Source organism: Vanellus vanellus (genome assembly GCF_965231255.1).
Source record: "Vanellus vanellus genome assembly, chromosome: 13".
Taxonomy (NCBI): Eukaryota; Metazoa; Chordata; class Aves; order Charadriiformes; family Charadriidae; genus Vanellus; species Vanellus vanellus.
In genome coordinates, this window is record NC_138918.1 from 5434784 (window position 1) to 5451308 (window position 16525).

At 37.1% G+C, this 16525-nt stretch overlaps 1 protein-coding gene across 1 annotated transcript in view; it reads right to left on the reverse strand.

Annotated features, from left to right (window-relative positions):
* The window catches only part of FAM13B (family with sequence similarity 13 member B), a 40301-nt gene extending 24065 nt beyond the window's left edge, over positions 1 to 16236 (reverse strand). Inside the window, exons 1-6 of the mRNA XM_082489813.1 lie at positions 16050 to 16236; positions 15377 to 15589; positions 11252 to 11429; positions 10500 to 10644; positions 7160 to 7317; positions 360 to 401 (exon numbers count right to left, since the gene is read on the reverse strand). Coding sequence (XP_082345939.1) covers positions 360 to 401; positions 7160 to 7317; positions 10500 to 10644; positions 11252 to 11429; positions 15377 to 15589; positions 16050 to 16206 — 893 coding nt within the window. The 5' untranslated portion in view covers positions 16207 to 16236. The remainder of the gene's footprint in view (positions 1 to 359; positions 402 to 7159; positions 7318 to 10499; positions 10645 to 11251; positions 11430 to 15376; positions 15590 to 16049) is intronic.
* Between the last annotated feature and the right edge of the window lie 289 nt (positions 16237 to 16525).

The window sequence follows — 16525 nt, forward strand, 5'->3', positions numbered from 1 at the left end:
ATTCCACTGAACTGTACTCAATATTAACAACTAGAAGTGGTGCTAAAAATACAATGTGAATGCTATCATAATTTTAAAGTCAAACACCTATGAGGTATCTAAGTATAAAACCAAAGTGTTTGGGACTCTAGATTGTACGATACTGTGCTTTCATGCTTCCGCAGTCACCAACACTGACAGACATTAGGGTTTTCCTACATTAGGGTTAAATGCCATAAGTGAAATACTTCACACTAGAATACGTTCATAACTATAATCATCAAATCTCCTGCATTTCTTTTTCTTGAAAGAAAACATATCTTCTATGCACTTTCTAGTAACAGCACAATTCAAACATTTTATATTTTCATTATACTTACTCTGCAGAGGCTGGCAAGATACTTATGGGAGAGATATGAGCACTGCAATAAAGAAGAAATAAGTTAATGTATGCAAAAACTTATGCTAAATAAAAGTCTTGAAGTCAACAGAAAGCAACTTAGAAAATACTTAAACGCTGCATGTAAAGCGGCTAATAAAAGTAGAATAAATATGTAACGAAAACACTGATTTGCAGTCCCTTTATTATTTAGATGAGGAAATCTTAAAGAATGCCATCATAAGACAGAAAGTTGTAGAAGTAACAATGCAGATTTCTGTCTTGCAAGAGCCAATACTCAGTACATTATGAAGCTATAAGCTCTCAGATGTACAGTCGTTCCCATGGGAAATACTAATCACTTAGTCTCCAAAAGATTTCCTGACACAGATTTTAACCTTGCTGCCTAAAGCAAATTCCAAATTACTCTGCTTTCCTCCACAGTTGCAATTCATAGAGGTTCTTCCCTGCCTGTCAGACTGTTGCATAATTTTATTTTGCAACATTTAACAGATCTGCAGCACTCTCCAAGGACAGCTACATCTCAAGTGCAAGGCAGGTACCTTCCAGAGGCTTGGAGACACAAGCTAGCCATTTGTAAAGCATTTGGAATCTCCTAGCACAGGCCACTTCAGCATAGAATGTTAAACTCCTAGGGGAGGTGAAAGGGTGGAAATCAGCATCAGTAACACAAGTAAGTTCAAGGAAGTTAACTCGTGTTTGTGCTCCCGCTTCAATTTTCCATTAATACGATGAAAATTGTCATTATAAACAAAATACTTAAATTTTAGACAGTGACAGAAATATATGCTAAGAATGAAATAAAAGAAGAAAACACTACTGTAAGCGGCAATGAGTTGCAACTTACATGTCTTATTCAGAAAAAAACAAATACTAACTTAATGTCAACCAGGAGGTGAGGAGGGAGGTAAACAAATGCTTTTTCTTCCTATTATAGGTAACTAATCTCAAAAAGCTGAAAAATAAAATTTTAGTCTATTCTTTACCATGCAACAACATTGTTGGCAGCCAAAATATATATATATATATCTTCATGAATGCATAAACTAAACCTTGAAATATAAGGGAGCTTGCCACTCCACTGGAGAACTGAACAGGTAACACCTCTGCAAGATAGCTTTGACTGATACTAGTCTTGCTTGCCCTAAAACGTGTATACAGTCTCTCTGCTTACCCAAGAATAGTTTTAATACAGCAAGGAATATCTTGGTTAGATCTTATCAAGTTTATTAGTAGTTCCACTACCAAAGAGTTAAGATAGTTAGACCATCTCAAGCAGTCTTTCTACTTTTTCTTCCCCTAAGTAGATGAAACACAAGCAATAAAGGACTCTCAATTAAACACTAGCTGATAAGGAAAGTAGTTAAAGAATTTATTTAAAAATAATTATGCCCTTTTGCCTCAGACAACTTGTACTGGGTCAATAGCAAAGTGCCCTGTATTTAAACACCACCATCTAACAACTGAGCAAGCAGGTGTTCACAGAAGCTTTTCTGGGGTTGTTTTTGTTTGGTTGTTTGTTGTTGTTTTTTTTTTTAATGGAAACTTGATTTTGAATCAAGCTCACTTCATGATTTGTATGTTTATTTGCCTAGGTGAAAAACCAAAGCAGATCTATTCCAAATGCTTTGACAGAAAGGGCAACTCTAAACTACTATTTCAAAATAGACATTGCCACATAGGTTTGGAAAATTAAAACAACTCATGTAGAAGCCAGATCCTGTAGCTACTAATTTCAAAGCTGCTAGATCAAACAAGTAAGAGTGAACACACTGGCATTTCGGGTTTTTTTTCTATCAAACAAAGAAATGGTAAGAAAAAGTTTACAACTCAAGATATTTACATTTGATTGATATTTCTGTGCACAGTTCATCATAGTCCTACTACTTGTACACTGATACAGAACTTTTGTTTTGACAATACTTGAAATAAAAAAAAACAAAGACATGAAGCTGTGAATAAGTTCAGCCCCCTGAACAAGATAAAAGAGAGGAGGACCATGAGCAAGAATCTCAGAAAAAAAAAAAACAGCAAGATTTCAAAACAAAAAATGTTGGTTTAAATATCCGATCTCGGCATTTTCAGTAAGTTCTACAAAAGCTGCATTATAAACGGTATGCTTACTTTACATAGTTGAACATATTGAAATCAATTTACTATTAAAACACAGTCACTCATAGGACATATGGGGGGGGAAGTCAATCGGAGCACAGAACACTGCAACACTAGTTGTAAAAGAGAGAAAAAAAAAATACAGTCAAGGGCACAAGTACAAACACTATTTATAGGAAACTGATGACCTGGAATCCTTTTATTCTACCACTTGAGACAATGAGGAACTGTGTCAAAAGTGCGGAGAATCAAACTCATCTCCAAAGAATCCAAAAGATTTCAGACATGGTTCACAACAAAATTTTCCATCTTACTGCATAACCTTCAGCCCCCAGCATAGGATCATTCACCAGTGCTTTTACTAAACACCTTTAGATGCATTAGAGGTACTCAGCAAAAGATGTGCATAAATCAGCAGTATTGCAAAGCCTGAAAAATCCTCTTACTACGTAAAGAATATCTTACGTCTTCAACTAATCCCTTTAGCAATTAAGCACTTTTTGAAAGAAATGTGTCAATTGCTCTTAGCTGAAAATACATTACAACTTCAGAACCAAGGTACCACAGATCAAGGATACTTTTTAAAAGCTGTAATTTATACTGCTACAGAGAGTCTTAAATGCAGCATGACACAGCAAGGCACAGAAAGGTAAACATTTTTGTTTCATAATGCTAACCCTCTCCGGAGAATCCCTTTTGTACTGTCTCCCGACCCATAAAAAGTCCCGGTAAAAACATACCTGAAGACAGAAAAATACATTAACTAGAAGATAAAACATTTCAAAGTTTTTTGCTGTAATTTACTGACTGTATCTAGATTCTTATTTCTTGTTAAAAAAAAAAAAAAGTCAGTTGTGGCATTATTTCATTTCACGGTATCTCCAAAATACATTTAATCTCACATAATTTTAAAGTTAACAAAAAGTCTTATTTGCAATCATATCAAAACAACATTTTCCTTTCATATATTTACCTGTGCAGCAGAACTTTACAGGCCATTCTGACTATTTTTGCTATCCCAAATGAGCACTTCATGTAAAAATGCTTCATTTGAAAAACAGCAAAGCGTGATGTTGGCTGCTGGTTATGCATACTGCTTGCTGGGATTCAATGGCTGCTTGTCAGCCCGTACTTCTGGAGTGCTGCACTAAACCCTGCAGTCTAAATAGAAATAGACTGCAACATGAGGTCACTCCTGACAATAAGCTGCCCAATCAACACTTGAAAGCTTTTCTAACATGTTGTTCGCAGATTTTCTAGGATGCAAGTAGGGACAAGTATTTGGATGTTAAAGAGAGTGCTAAACTAAAACAATAATATATTTTCTAGCAATTCAGGCAGTTGCGGTTGGTTAGCCTTACTATATATGTATTGTGTCTCACTTTTGTTAATATTAATGCCTCACTCAGTTAGTAGTATTGCCTCTCACCGATCAGAGCTAATTAAAACATAAAAGGGTTAATAAAAATACCACACCAGCAGTGTCACTGCATTTAATACCGACAAAGCAAACTATTTACAAAATTTACTACTTGTCATATCTCGTATTTTTACACATATAATTTTGAAAAGCCCAAAGGACATACCAAGAGTTTTTATATTATAGCTTTTGACTGACAATATTTGAGATGAACTGCAAAAAATAAAGCAAATACTACTTGGCAAAGCACAGTGACAAAAATTTGGAATAACGACAGAGAAGGATTCTAAAGCGATTATTTCAACAGCACATCTTAAAATCAGCTGCAGTGCTGAGTCAGTAATTCTTTTCTCCGAAAGTCAGGACAGCAAAACCAAAAGAGCCCTGGTGAAAAGGCTTCTTTCTGCTAACCGATAACATGATGTTTCCTTCACACGTGCAATGTCATCTTGTGTGCAACAAATGCTCCCTGTTTGGATAATCGGCTTAAAGATCACTCAACAGGTTTCTTTTAAATACCATTTTCCAGCAGTCACTAAATCAAACTGCATTAATGATTATCCACATTCTCACCAGATCTCTCTCACACTCAAAGTCAAATTAACACCATGAAGTGCACGAAGGTCACATTTCAGAAAGAACAAACAGAAAGAATAAAGAAAAAAGGTAGTGAGCAAAATTACGAGCAAGTTACAGTCCAAATAACTAGAAGGAAGGTCATATAGCCCATCACATGAATCAAGATAACCAATCTGTAACATGCGGAACACGCAACCTCAGTGTTCTTTTTCTTCTCTCTATGAGACCAAAAACATACAGATACTTGGTTCCCAAAAATCTGACAACAGCAAAGAGGCAACAAAATTACAGGTTAAGGAACTGCAGGAGTCATATTTAAGTTTTACTTCCCCTCCTCTTTCCTTTTTCAGCCACTGCAGGCCCTATGTCAAGACAAATATCCCCAAAAAGCAGCATTAACATTTGCTTTTTTAATATTTTTTTTTTTACATCAAGAAACTAAAACAACAAAAAGAGGCCATTAAATGCATACTATGAAAGTCTTCAAGTCTAGAAGAATATTTACAGTGGTTAAAAGTTTAATAAAGCATACTTTCTCATTCCCTGCAATTTTATTTTTTTTTTAAGTGTTTCCTGCAGTTGTTTTGGTTTTGCAGTCAAAATTCTTCCATCTTCTACAGGATTTCTCCTTATCCTTCCCCACAAATTATATAAAATGCCAACCATAATTAATGCCTATTAATTTTTAATTAACCCTAAACATCAAGTAAAAATGCTTTTTTCTTCAGGCTATCAAATTTAAAACTCTCAAACATGTTGAGTTTGTCACTACTGCTGTGCTTACACATTCCACAAGCAACTAAATACCTGTGAATAGTTAAATTGCTTTAAAGTTTTAATTGTAAGAAGGAGCACTTTTATAGCTATTCCAATTGCGGCAACTTTTTATTGAAGTCAAAGTAAAATTAACCAGCTATATTGCGGAAAAGGATAATTAACAATTAAGATATAAGTTAAATTACAAAACTGTATTATTATTTTATATTTTACAAATTCCTGCAATGAAGCAGAATGAAGTCTGCAGCCAAGCCGCTGAACAGATTTCAACCCGAAATTCACATTCTTGAGACAAGTCAGTCTTAGGCACTAAACTTATCCTGCATTTCCCCTGTTTTTAGTCATGCTTTTATTATAGATGCTTCCTCACCCCTCCCTACAAGTTCTTACATGCAATGCCCATACCTAACACATGCTGTAGCACTACGTAAACTATAATACAAGTAAAGCAGCCTTAGAAATTAAAATTTGTGTGCTACAAGCAAGTAAAACATAAACCTGTGTGACAAGCAGGTGCAAATAAGCTCTCAAATGGAAATACCATTTTAAGTTTATGCATCTCCCTTATGAGGGCTGGTCTTAATTACAAGCTGACTCCCACTCCAATACTCCTGCCTGTACTGTATTTTGTAAATTCCAAACTCCCTCACAGCTCTCTACCAGCAGAGCCTACCCAAAGAGATCCCTCTACAGAGTCTGGTTCTTAGGCAGGTAACACAGGTCCCTCCAGCTTCAGCAGCCGTTACACCTGTTTGGACAATGCAAGACCTTGGCTTTCTATGCATTTTTCTAATAACTTTTATTCTAAAAACCCATTAAACAAATTAAACCTTCATTTATGCCTGGGTGCCAGTCATGTCACTCCTACACTGATATAACAGAGAAATATCAGCCTCCAAGATAATTTAAACTCTGCCAACTAAATTTAACTGAAGAAGGACCTTCAGGTGTTTTACAAAGATATTACCAAGTCAGCTTTCACAAAACATGGTATCCAGAGTCTTCATTTCAATTCAAATTATGCAGACTTTCTGGACCCTGAAATCAAGTTTTTTTGCAAGCAACCCATTCTATGAAGTCTCACACATAACCTTACAAAATGCCATCTATAAAGTGCTCAAAATTTCCACCACCACATTTCTCCTACTAAAGGCTTTTCTAGAACATCTAAATTCCAACCTAAGAATCTTTAAGAGTCGATATTATCCCACTCGCTCTCCACTATCCTTTTGGTCATATATAGTTCCTCTTCATGCCTGGTGTTTTCTCTTTCTAGCGTATTTTCAGGAAGTAATCACATACACAGTCTTCATTACAATTGTTTCTGAAATATATTCCACTGTACTCTAGTGAAATAAAAAAGTCTTTTTCTTATTTAACACCTGACCAAACTAGACACACGCGCACACAAAAAAAAAAAAGAAACCTGGACAAACAAATTCTCACAGGTTTAGAAACGAGTTAGGGTCATGTAAGGACGTGTCTCTGCTCACTAGCACACGACAAGAAGTAGTTCTAGGATTTCCCACTGAACGGTGGAAAGATGGTACAGAATGGGTTTGCATCTACCAATATTCAGATACTTTTTAATATCTCTGCTACAAAATTTACTGTTTCAGTAACACTTTACCGTTCCACTAAAATATGCTCTTTTTCCTTTTCTCTGCATAAATCACCACAGTTAATCCAATCCGAGTTCTACAGGCATTCTTCTTCTGAACTTGGGAACAGTTATTTTATGCCGTATTTCACTACAATAACTGTATCTACTTCTAAAGCTTCAGTTTGTAGACACCACCACTGACCTCGAAAGCCTGACAGCTTCTCTCTTCCAGACAGAACAGACTATACTCCAAACTTTAAATCCAACCTCCAAGACAGAAACAAGTTACCTTGTTGATGCTGTAACACTCCTGGAATCTGAGAGACTCCCTGTCATATCTAGATGCACCACAGCTGGCCTTTCATCAGGTTTCTCTGTGCCATCTTCTGGAAGTTCTTCAGACTGCTCAAGCTTTACATCTTCCTCCTCTTCCAAGAGATCATTGATCTAAAAAAGATTTAATCATAGTTAACAGCTTGAAAAGTTCTTTTAAGAGGTCCAGGGAATTTAAGAGGTCCAGGTGACCCCACCTGGAGTACTGCATGGAGCTCTGGAGCCCTCAGCACAGGAAAGACACGGACCTGTTGGAGCAGGTCCAGAGGAGGCCACAAAGATGATTAGAGGGCTGGAGCACCTCTCCTATGAGAACAGGTTGAGAGAGTTGGGGTTGTTCAGCCTGGAGAAGAGAAGGCTCCAGGGAGACCTTATAGTGGCCTTTCAGTACTTAAAGGGGCTTATAAGAAAGATGAGGACAAACTTTTTAGGGGGGCCTGCTGTGATAGGACAAGGGGTAATGGCTTTAAACTGAAATAGGGTAGATTTAGACTGGATATAAGAAGAAAATTTTTTATGCTGAGGGTGGTGAGATATTGGCAGTTTGCCCAGAGAGGTGGTAGAGGCTCCATCCCTGGGAACATTCCAGGTCAGGTTGGGCAGGGCTCTGAGCAACCTGACTGAGTTGAAGATGTCCCTGCTCATGGCAGGGGGGGTGGACTAGATGACCTTTAAAGGTCCCTTCCCACTCAAACTATTCTATGATTCTCAAAGAGCGTAAGAGGTATAAAGACAACGTACATGTAAGGGAACATTTTTCAGTTTTAGAAAAACAGGCACACTAGACTTGCTTTTATATAAAATCATACATTCCACATCATTAAAAAGCCACATAACCCTTTTGAAACATCAGACAAAAACTGAAGAGAAGCACCTTTGATGCAGTAAATGAACACAAGCAGAATGAAGAAACAACAAAATCCTGGCTACACTGAAGTCAAGAGGCACAGAACCTTTCTTCCTTTTCATATAAAACAGGGACAGGTAATTTTCTATTCCATAAGTATCCTTATTCATATATGAGAAGCATTTTCAAACCCTTCTATGGAAGGCAATATACAAGTCTAAGAAACCAAACTTTAACATACCGAGTGAATACATCTAAAGGCAAATGCAAGAGCAAGAGTATTAAGAAACTTCTATGAAGCCTCTTGTCTATTTTTGTTTCTTTGTTTCCAAACATGGATGTTTTTACTGAAGCCATAAAATATAGCCAATTTAAAAATTAAAAAACAGTATCTCCAACTGACTACTCAATACAGCCACCTTCATTTTTTAAAAAGCAACTATTTATAAAATACAAAGACATAAACACAACAAAGTGATTCGCAAAGCCCCTCTGTGATTGACTACTGATCTCCCAAACGTGCAAACCCAAAAAAGTAAAGTAGCAGCAGCCTTAAGAAAATACACTTTATAAATCTCCCATGAGTATAAAACAAAACCACTGAATTAAGAAAAATTGAAACTTTAGCAGTTTAAGATTACACAGAAAGCAGAGAGGAGGTGTTTATTTATTTTTAAAAGGGGTGTAATGTGTTATATGGCACTGCATATAGGGCAAGAAACGTATTTATCCCTGAGTTTCCCCTGTAATTGCAAGGGGATGTGCCAGTGAAGCAAGGGCTAGGGCACCCACACGCAGGGATGGTAGCCCTTCCAGGGATGGTAGCCCTTCCGTACCCTCCATGGGCAGCCAGGAGGGAGCAGGTCCCAACAGAAGTACACTATTGACATCTGGTGGAGACACCACAAAATTAAAGGGACACCCCACCAGGCCTCAAACTTAGGGGGAAAACAAACAAACAAAGAAAGAAAAAAAAAAAACCCAAAAAAAACAATCACACCACACTGACTGTTATGCTTGGGAAAACCTTTTGCTAAAACATAGCACGACCCCCAGACAAGTCAGTAATTTTAAAGCATGAGAGTACAGACCAACTGACTATATTTGAAGAGCAGACATCCCATCCTAAGACAATAGTCCTCGGCCTTGGGTTGCAAAAGTTACAGCCCAGCTTTATTTAACAGCTTCCTGCATACAGCAGGGCTGCGTGAGTTCTCGGTGCTAGACACATTCCTGCAAAGAGCTGAAGAGACAGCAAACATTGCAAAGCTGCAGCACTTTGCTAGAAGAGCTAGCAGAGCAGAAGCTGCTCAATCCAGAACTCGCTGCCCACGCTTGGCAGACCAGACTAATGGCTGAGGTGTCTACTGCAGCAAAGAGGAAGCAATCAGCTGTCCTAGTACTCGCCTTACTTATCTTGCTAGAGGAGGGGGTTGTGAGATAGTTAAGCTTTAAAAATTCATTATTTCTTGTTACCTTCCTTAGCAACTGCTGGTTGTTTACCCGTTTTCCTTTTTAAAGGAAATCCACCATTTTTTAAGCCAATTGAACATAAGAAAATTCAGTTTATAGCTTTCCATATTTCTGAGGAAGGGTTTGAGCCAAGATTTTATTAATAATCCACAAACCTGGCTTTGATGACACCTCTTCCATGGATTATCACTTAAATACCACAATTTGTTAGAATTAAAAATATTTGCCAATGGAAGAAGGTTGTATCCCAATACCACATTTTCATTTCCTTAACAACTCTCCATCTCTATTTATCCCAGCATGACACGGTATTTTACTTCACAAAGTCTAGTTTGTTGTGAGAAAAGGCATAAGAGTGACATCAGTCACATGGGCAGGTGAATCTGGCAATCCTGACAGTTAAACGCTAGGACCCAGAGTATTTCTTTCTACTCAACTTCGTTCCTCTAATTTCAACACTTTTGCCCACTAGTGTCAAGATGATATTTTGAAGTATTAGGACCAGAAACACCACTCAAAAATGCTGGCATAGGGAACCACCCCTGATAACATCTTCAAGTGGAGCGTAAGACCCTGCATGTTTCTGTAAGACACACCTAGAAATATTATTGACCAAGACCAACAACAGCATCGTTCTGCACTTGCTTAAAAAACAGTTCTCCATTCCTAAAAAGGTAATTAAAAAGCTATGCTATTTACATAGCACAACAGCATCTATGCTGGGCAGGATATCATTGTTGGGTTAATTCTTACGTATTCTTCTTTATAGCATAGCTATACTTACTATAAAGCAACAATTTCACAAGCATACCTACATTAAGAAAACGCATTTAAGGAAATACCAGGTTTTATCAGTTTGCAAGAAACTATCGAAAGGCATACTAAAGAAAAGCATATGTCAACATATCTTTTATAAACATAAATGTGTATAACAGTGAGTGAAGTGGTAACATACTACCATTTAAAATATTCTTACCTGCTCAGTTATTGAGCTTAAATCATTAGTAGATGAAAAATCTTCTTCTTCATTTTCAAAGAATTCATAGTAGTTCTCCAGAAGTCCCGCCATTATTCTGCTAACTATTTCTTGTTCTTTCAGATCCTCCACATCTGTGTAAATGCTAAAGATTTCAACACTGGTTTAGTTTAAATTCTAAACCCAACTGTTTCCCCAGGGACCTTGTGAATGACTTTGATGACTAAGGGCTACACTTCACACCACTATCCCCAATTCTTTCTGAACATACAGACCTTTAAGCATACCTTCACATTACTGCATTATAAATGTTTATACCAATTTATATTTAAAAGTGATGAAGTAACAAACATTCAGTCAATTAACTCTTCATGAGGAATATTTATAAATCAAAAGTTTTCCTGCAGAGAGAAACCCCCAGTATATGTTGTACTTTAACAGCTTTCTCCCAGAACTGCTCTCCGGCTGCAAAGAGCACTATCTTATTATACACTATCTCTAAAAAATTTGAACCTCGGTATAATTACATCAAACCAGTGGTTTATAATGCCATAGCTCATAGACAAGCTGTTGTTAAAATCCAAGTAAAACTTGTAAGACAAAGTGGGGGTGAGGGGGTGGAGGAAACAGAAAGATATTGCCCAAAACATATTATGTACTTGCTGCTCATGGACTAGGAAAGACTTTAGACTACAGATGTACACTGTCAGGTTTGCATAAAAACACTGTATGAACTTTTATAACTAACTTACTGAAAAACATCCGGGCCAAAGACTGCAGCTAAAGAACTTGCCGACCAAATTTCTTCATGATGCGATGCTACATTAGCTAAAAATTTACACAGAAACTTTAACAAACTGTAATTAACAGGTGGAAGCTGCTGCAAGAGGAACCTCAACTTTCTTCCAAATTCATCTTCATTATTATAATCTGAAAAATATAAGAAAAATATTTTAATCACAAAAGTACAATATCTGTTTTTTCACATTTGATATTGATCAACTTTTTGACTCTCACTACAGTTACTTACTTCTGAAGTACAACTAATTTGGCGAAACCGCAGCCTAAAATGTCAGAATTTGACTTGCATTTGTTTGATCTAAGGTTTTCATGTTAAATTTCTCCATGGAAAAAGGACACTACCACCACCCAAACCCAAAACCCAAAGTGTCCAGCCCACATATCTGAAGAGCATTTATAGTGGTAGTATTTCATGACAATCTATCTGTCCCAGCACCTCATCTTCTCATTTCAGTCTCTGGATTAGTCTCTTCCTCTCTGATCTTTCCAAGAGAGGCTGATAACTCATTTCCTATTCCGTCACTTTTCTTCAATGACGTCAGAGGTTTGGAGGGGTGGTGAAGAGGCAGGGGAACATAGTGAAAAAACCCCTCCCCAGTCCATTCAATAGCAGAGTACCATCAGATTACTTTCCCTAATGGTAAATTAAACTATAACTTTAGTTTCTTCTACGAAGCAGAAATTGATAACCTAAACCAATGATTTCCAAAATATTCTCCTCTGCAATTCCAAACAGTAGTTTTCAGCATGTTCTTCCCAATTAACGCTCACTCATGTTTCTGATTACATAGGTCTAGGTCCTCCATATCCTTTCATTTACCACTTTTATATAACAACTGCTTTGCAGAAGAGCTCTAGAGATAGCAACAGCTCCAGAGATAGCGAGCCAACTTAAAAGCTAGTTAAAATTCTCCCCATTTCAGATGAGCCAACCACTTTGTCACTTTTTCCTCTACAAGCATCCCATTCTCAACTCTACTTCCTTTTGTAATACTTAACTGATGAATACAAGCAAACTCAATGCAATCACCTAACTCATACTTAGCTTGAAGTTGCCAATTCAATTTCAGACCCTAAAAAGGATCGCCGTAAAACTTCCTTATTCTCACCCTGCATCTAACTGTATCCTTCATCTCTCCATAAATCAGGTTTGTTACATTATCAGCCTTTTAGGCAATACAGTCCAAAGAGTTTACAATTGTTTGTATCTAATAGATAAATTCCATATAAAAGAAAATAAATGTCAGGAAAGCAAAAGGAGAAAAATTTACACTAACAGGCCTCCCCTTCTTTCTCAGACATTTGAAAACTCTTCTCAGATCAGTTAGAGAAAAGGATGTTTGAAGATGATAAGCAGTCGCTCTGCCTCTCTAGATGAGAGAGCTGAGACATCCTAGTCTTTAATAGCAAATCAAAGCAGTGAGTAAATTCCCTGTTGTGTATGTACAGTAATACCAAACATTAACTGTGCAGGACTTCATTTGCTCAAACACAGTCAACAACTACAGTATTTGAATACAGGTAACCAGGCACAGAAAAATAGTTCTCTCAAAACAGTAACACAATAAAATCAATATATTATTGTTAGTTTTTACTCTAAAAGTGTGTGTAGGAAACAGAATAGCAAAAAAGAACCTAAAAAAAAAAAACAACTTTCACAAAGTAGACCTTCAAAAAGAAAGAGAGCAAGGCAAAGAGGTGATCATCAGACTACATTGCACATACACATATAAATGTTTTGTGTAACGGATCTGTCCTAAAATTTAGGTTCTAAACAACAGCCAAAGACCTCAAGTGAGGACGTTCTTAGCCACAACTCAAATCCTCTGACAGTAAACCATGATGGATACACACTTCAGGGACACACTACCTAGTGCATTGGGGTCAAGTTCACACTTCAGTTACTAAAATCACTTGCCTTTGAGGAACCACTATTGGGCCTGCACAAAACAAGCCTCAAAAGATTAGTATAGTTATACAACAAGGTGTGGCCTAAGTTGTTTTGAGAACTAAGCTTAACCTAACGATACGGAAGGCCTGCTAAAGAGGGAAATAGCAGAAGTAACATACAGATCCAAAATTACTACCACCTTCCTTCTGCATCTTTGTAAGCAATTCCTCTGTCTAAAATGCAGCTGATACTGTAATTCTGGCAACTAGCATAGATATGTCTATTTGACAGTCAAAATATGAAAGGCCAAAACCTGAGTAGCGGAAACCGAAACTATAATTTTAGTATGAGGAAACAACGTTTAAAGGTTATGTGTTTTGATTTCCTTGGTAGACAACTTTAAATCTTTCTGAACTCACTTTATTTTATACTTTAAAGGATAGTAAGGACAATAAGCTGCAAGTTCAAGTGAAGTTTCTCTGCAAATTTAACAAAATGGAAAGAAATAGAGACTTACATGTTGAAGAACAGCTTTTTTCCCAAAACAACCCATATGTAAACCCTTCCACAGCCATCTATTCAAAGATGGAAAAACCTCAAATTCACGCTATATTTTACAAGTCATAGGAGGGAATTACACTGTCACACCAAGCGAGCATCCCTCAACCCCATTTCCAGTCCTGATAGATAACACTGTAAATCAAGGTGCATAGCAGTATGAGCTGAGCAACCTGCAGTATTCTGCGTTATCGTTTTAACAATCCTTTTGTTAAAACAACCAATGTTTTACTGGCTGCTTACCTCCAATGAACCATGACATGAGCAACACAAACCAAATAGCAGACATATCACTAATGAAATTCCCTGTCCACTTCAGTTTCTCATTACTGCACAGGACAAACAAACAAACAGAACTTCAGCCTTAACAAGCTTCTCTGGTAAGTAGCTTCTAAAAATTAGCTTCAGCACAAGACTATTTATTGCCTCACACCTCAGTGTTTAGCCTTTTCTCATCAGCTATCCTAATAACCACTCCATGTTCAAAGTTTCAGGATATACAGACTACTAAGGGAGGAAAGTGAAGCAGCTTCACACTGCTGCATACGACCCTCCAGTTCAGCACTTGGTAAATGCAGCATAACAGCATCTGAAAATTAGGCTATACTCACTCATCCCACAAACCAATTCCCACTGTGAACAAAGAGGACTATCACAAGCATTATCAAGTTCTTATCAGGAATAAACTCAACAACAGAAAATTAAATCAAACAAAAATGTGCATCTTGCAAAGCAAAACAAGCCCAGCACCTGAAGAAAAGTATGAACTGACACTGGAAAATGAGAAACACTCCTGCAGAGTGACAACCAGCAGAACCCTCAGTTATGTCACGGGGTGCGGAACTCCAACGTCAACAAACCCGTTAAGGACGTTACTACTGTAGTGCTGCAAGACAAGCATTTTTACTAGTCAAGTTATGAATCAACTCCAACACCGCTCAACACAGCAGAGGCAAAAAGACCCAGGAGAGTGGATACAGATAGACAAGTTGGGAATCAGTAAAGAAAATATTGTGCCAGCGTATGGGTGTTAATTTGAAAGGGCAAGGTTTTGTAGTATATAAAAAACATACCTAGCAACAACAGGCTGAGAACAGTTGCTGTTTTTTTAAACTGAAAAAAATCCACAGTGGGAGAGCGAACATGACATGAGTACATGGCTTGAGACCTCTTCTAGTATATTCAAATACACAAAAGCTTAAGCGCCATGGAAGCATAAGGCAGAGTAAGTGAAATTCAGAGGAAATAAGACAAAAGCATTCCCTAGCACTTCTAAAGCATCAGCGGTGGGAAACTGTCAAACAAATTTGATTCCAGTGGCTTTGACCAGTGTCCCAGTATTCACGCACAAGAACATGGAATACTCAGAACTAATCAGCATGATATGCAGCAGCTTCACTAATTTCCTGCATGATGGATGAACTGTGTCTTTGAACCCTGACAGAGTTTCCTAGAAAAGACCTATTTATTTGGGGTTTGGACTAAGAAAGATACATTTGAATGCCTCCTGATGCACACATTATTAAACAAAACACCAAAGAAACCCTAGTGCCACTACAAATCTCAATAATACGGGTTCTTACTCTTGAAATAATAAAATTAAAAGTGACTCAAAACTAATTATTACCTTGAGAAAGTTGCATCAAATGTATGTGCAAACTGCCTGGGATAACTGGCTCTGGAAGTTCTTGAAGAAAAAATCTAAGAAGGCTAATAGCTGAGGGTACATCTGCTTCTTTAACCAGGTCCACATCTTCTCCATTATCATATCGTTGCCGAAGCCACTCCACTGTCTCAGCATTCCCATTGACTTGAAAAAGTCCTTCTTGTTCCAGACCCCCTGAGTTAGAAAGAAGTTGCAGAAATAAACTTTTAATATGGATAAATATATCAGAAAATACTGATAATCAGGTATGCACAATTCACATACTGAATGACTTTCTGGACAACAGTTTTGCAAGACTTCCAGCAGTTCTTTTCCCAGCAAACACATTCTTATACCCACCTAAGAATACAGTAATAAGGTACCTAAGGTAAGTTCGGTAAGTCAGCAGTACCTAAACCACACAATTTCCTATGAAATACCCTACTAAGCTGACTGCATTAGTGTTAGCTAGAAAACAGTGATAATCAAACGTAACAGGAGTAAAGAAAGTGTGTATCACCAAACAAAAAAACAAACCCCAAATCACACCCAAATAAATATAAGAAACTTAAGATGAATATTCTTCAAAAATCCACAATCTATTCTGTAAGAATAACAGCTAAATACATTATTTAAAGTACAAGATAATACATACCATGTTCCTCAATATAGTCCACAACGTGGCGGACTATGAATGGAACTGCATTGTCTGGTTGCCCTTCTTGCTGCAGCTCATCAAGTGGAATTCCAAATATTTTGTTAGCAAGAACAGAGTTGCAGTTACTCAAGGAAGGGGAGGAGCTCTTCCTCATATCTTTTTGCAGCCAAAAATCAAAGCTGTCTTTTCTGTCAAACAAGAGGAATTAAAATAAAAAAATAAAAAAACAACACATACTTCAGTGTATGCTGTTGAATGTATTGATCTGTAACACATTCCTTAATTATCTAAGGCAAATACTCTCTGGTCTCTCTCAATCAGTTCACTGATTTAATGAAAAGTTCTGTAATAACTCCAAATACAGTTAACTAGATAAATGACTATTGCTGAGGTGTTCTTTTCAATCCTCAGTAGAGGACTGATAAGAATATATACAGCAGCAAAAGAAATTCAGAAAAACCTAGTTACAACTT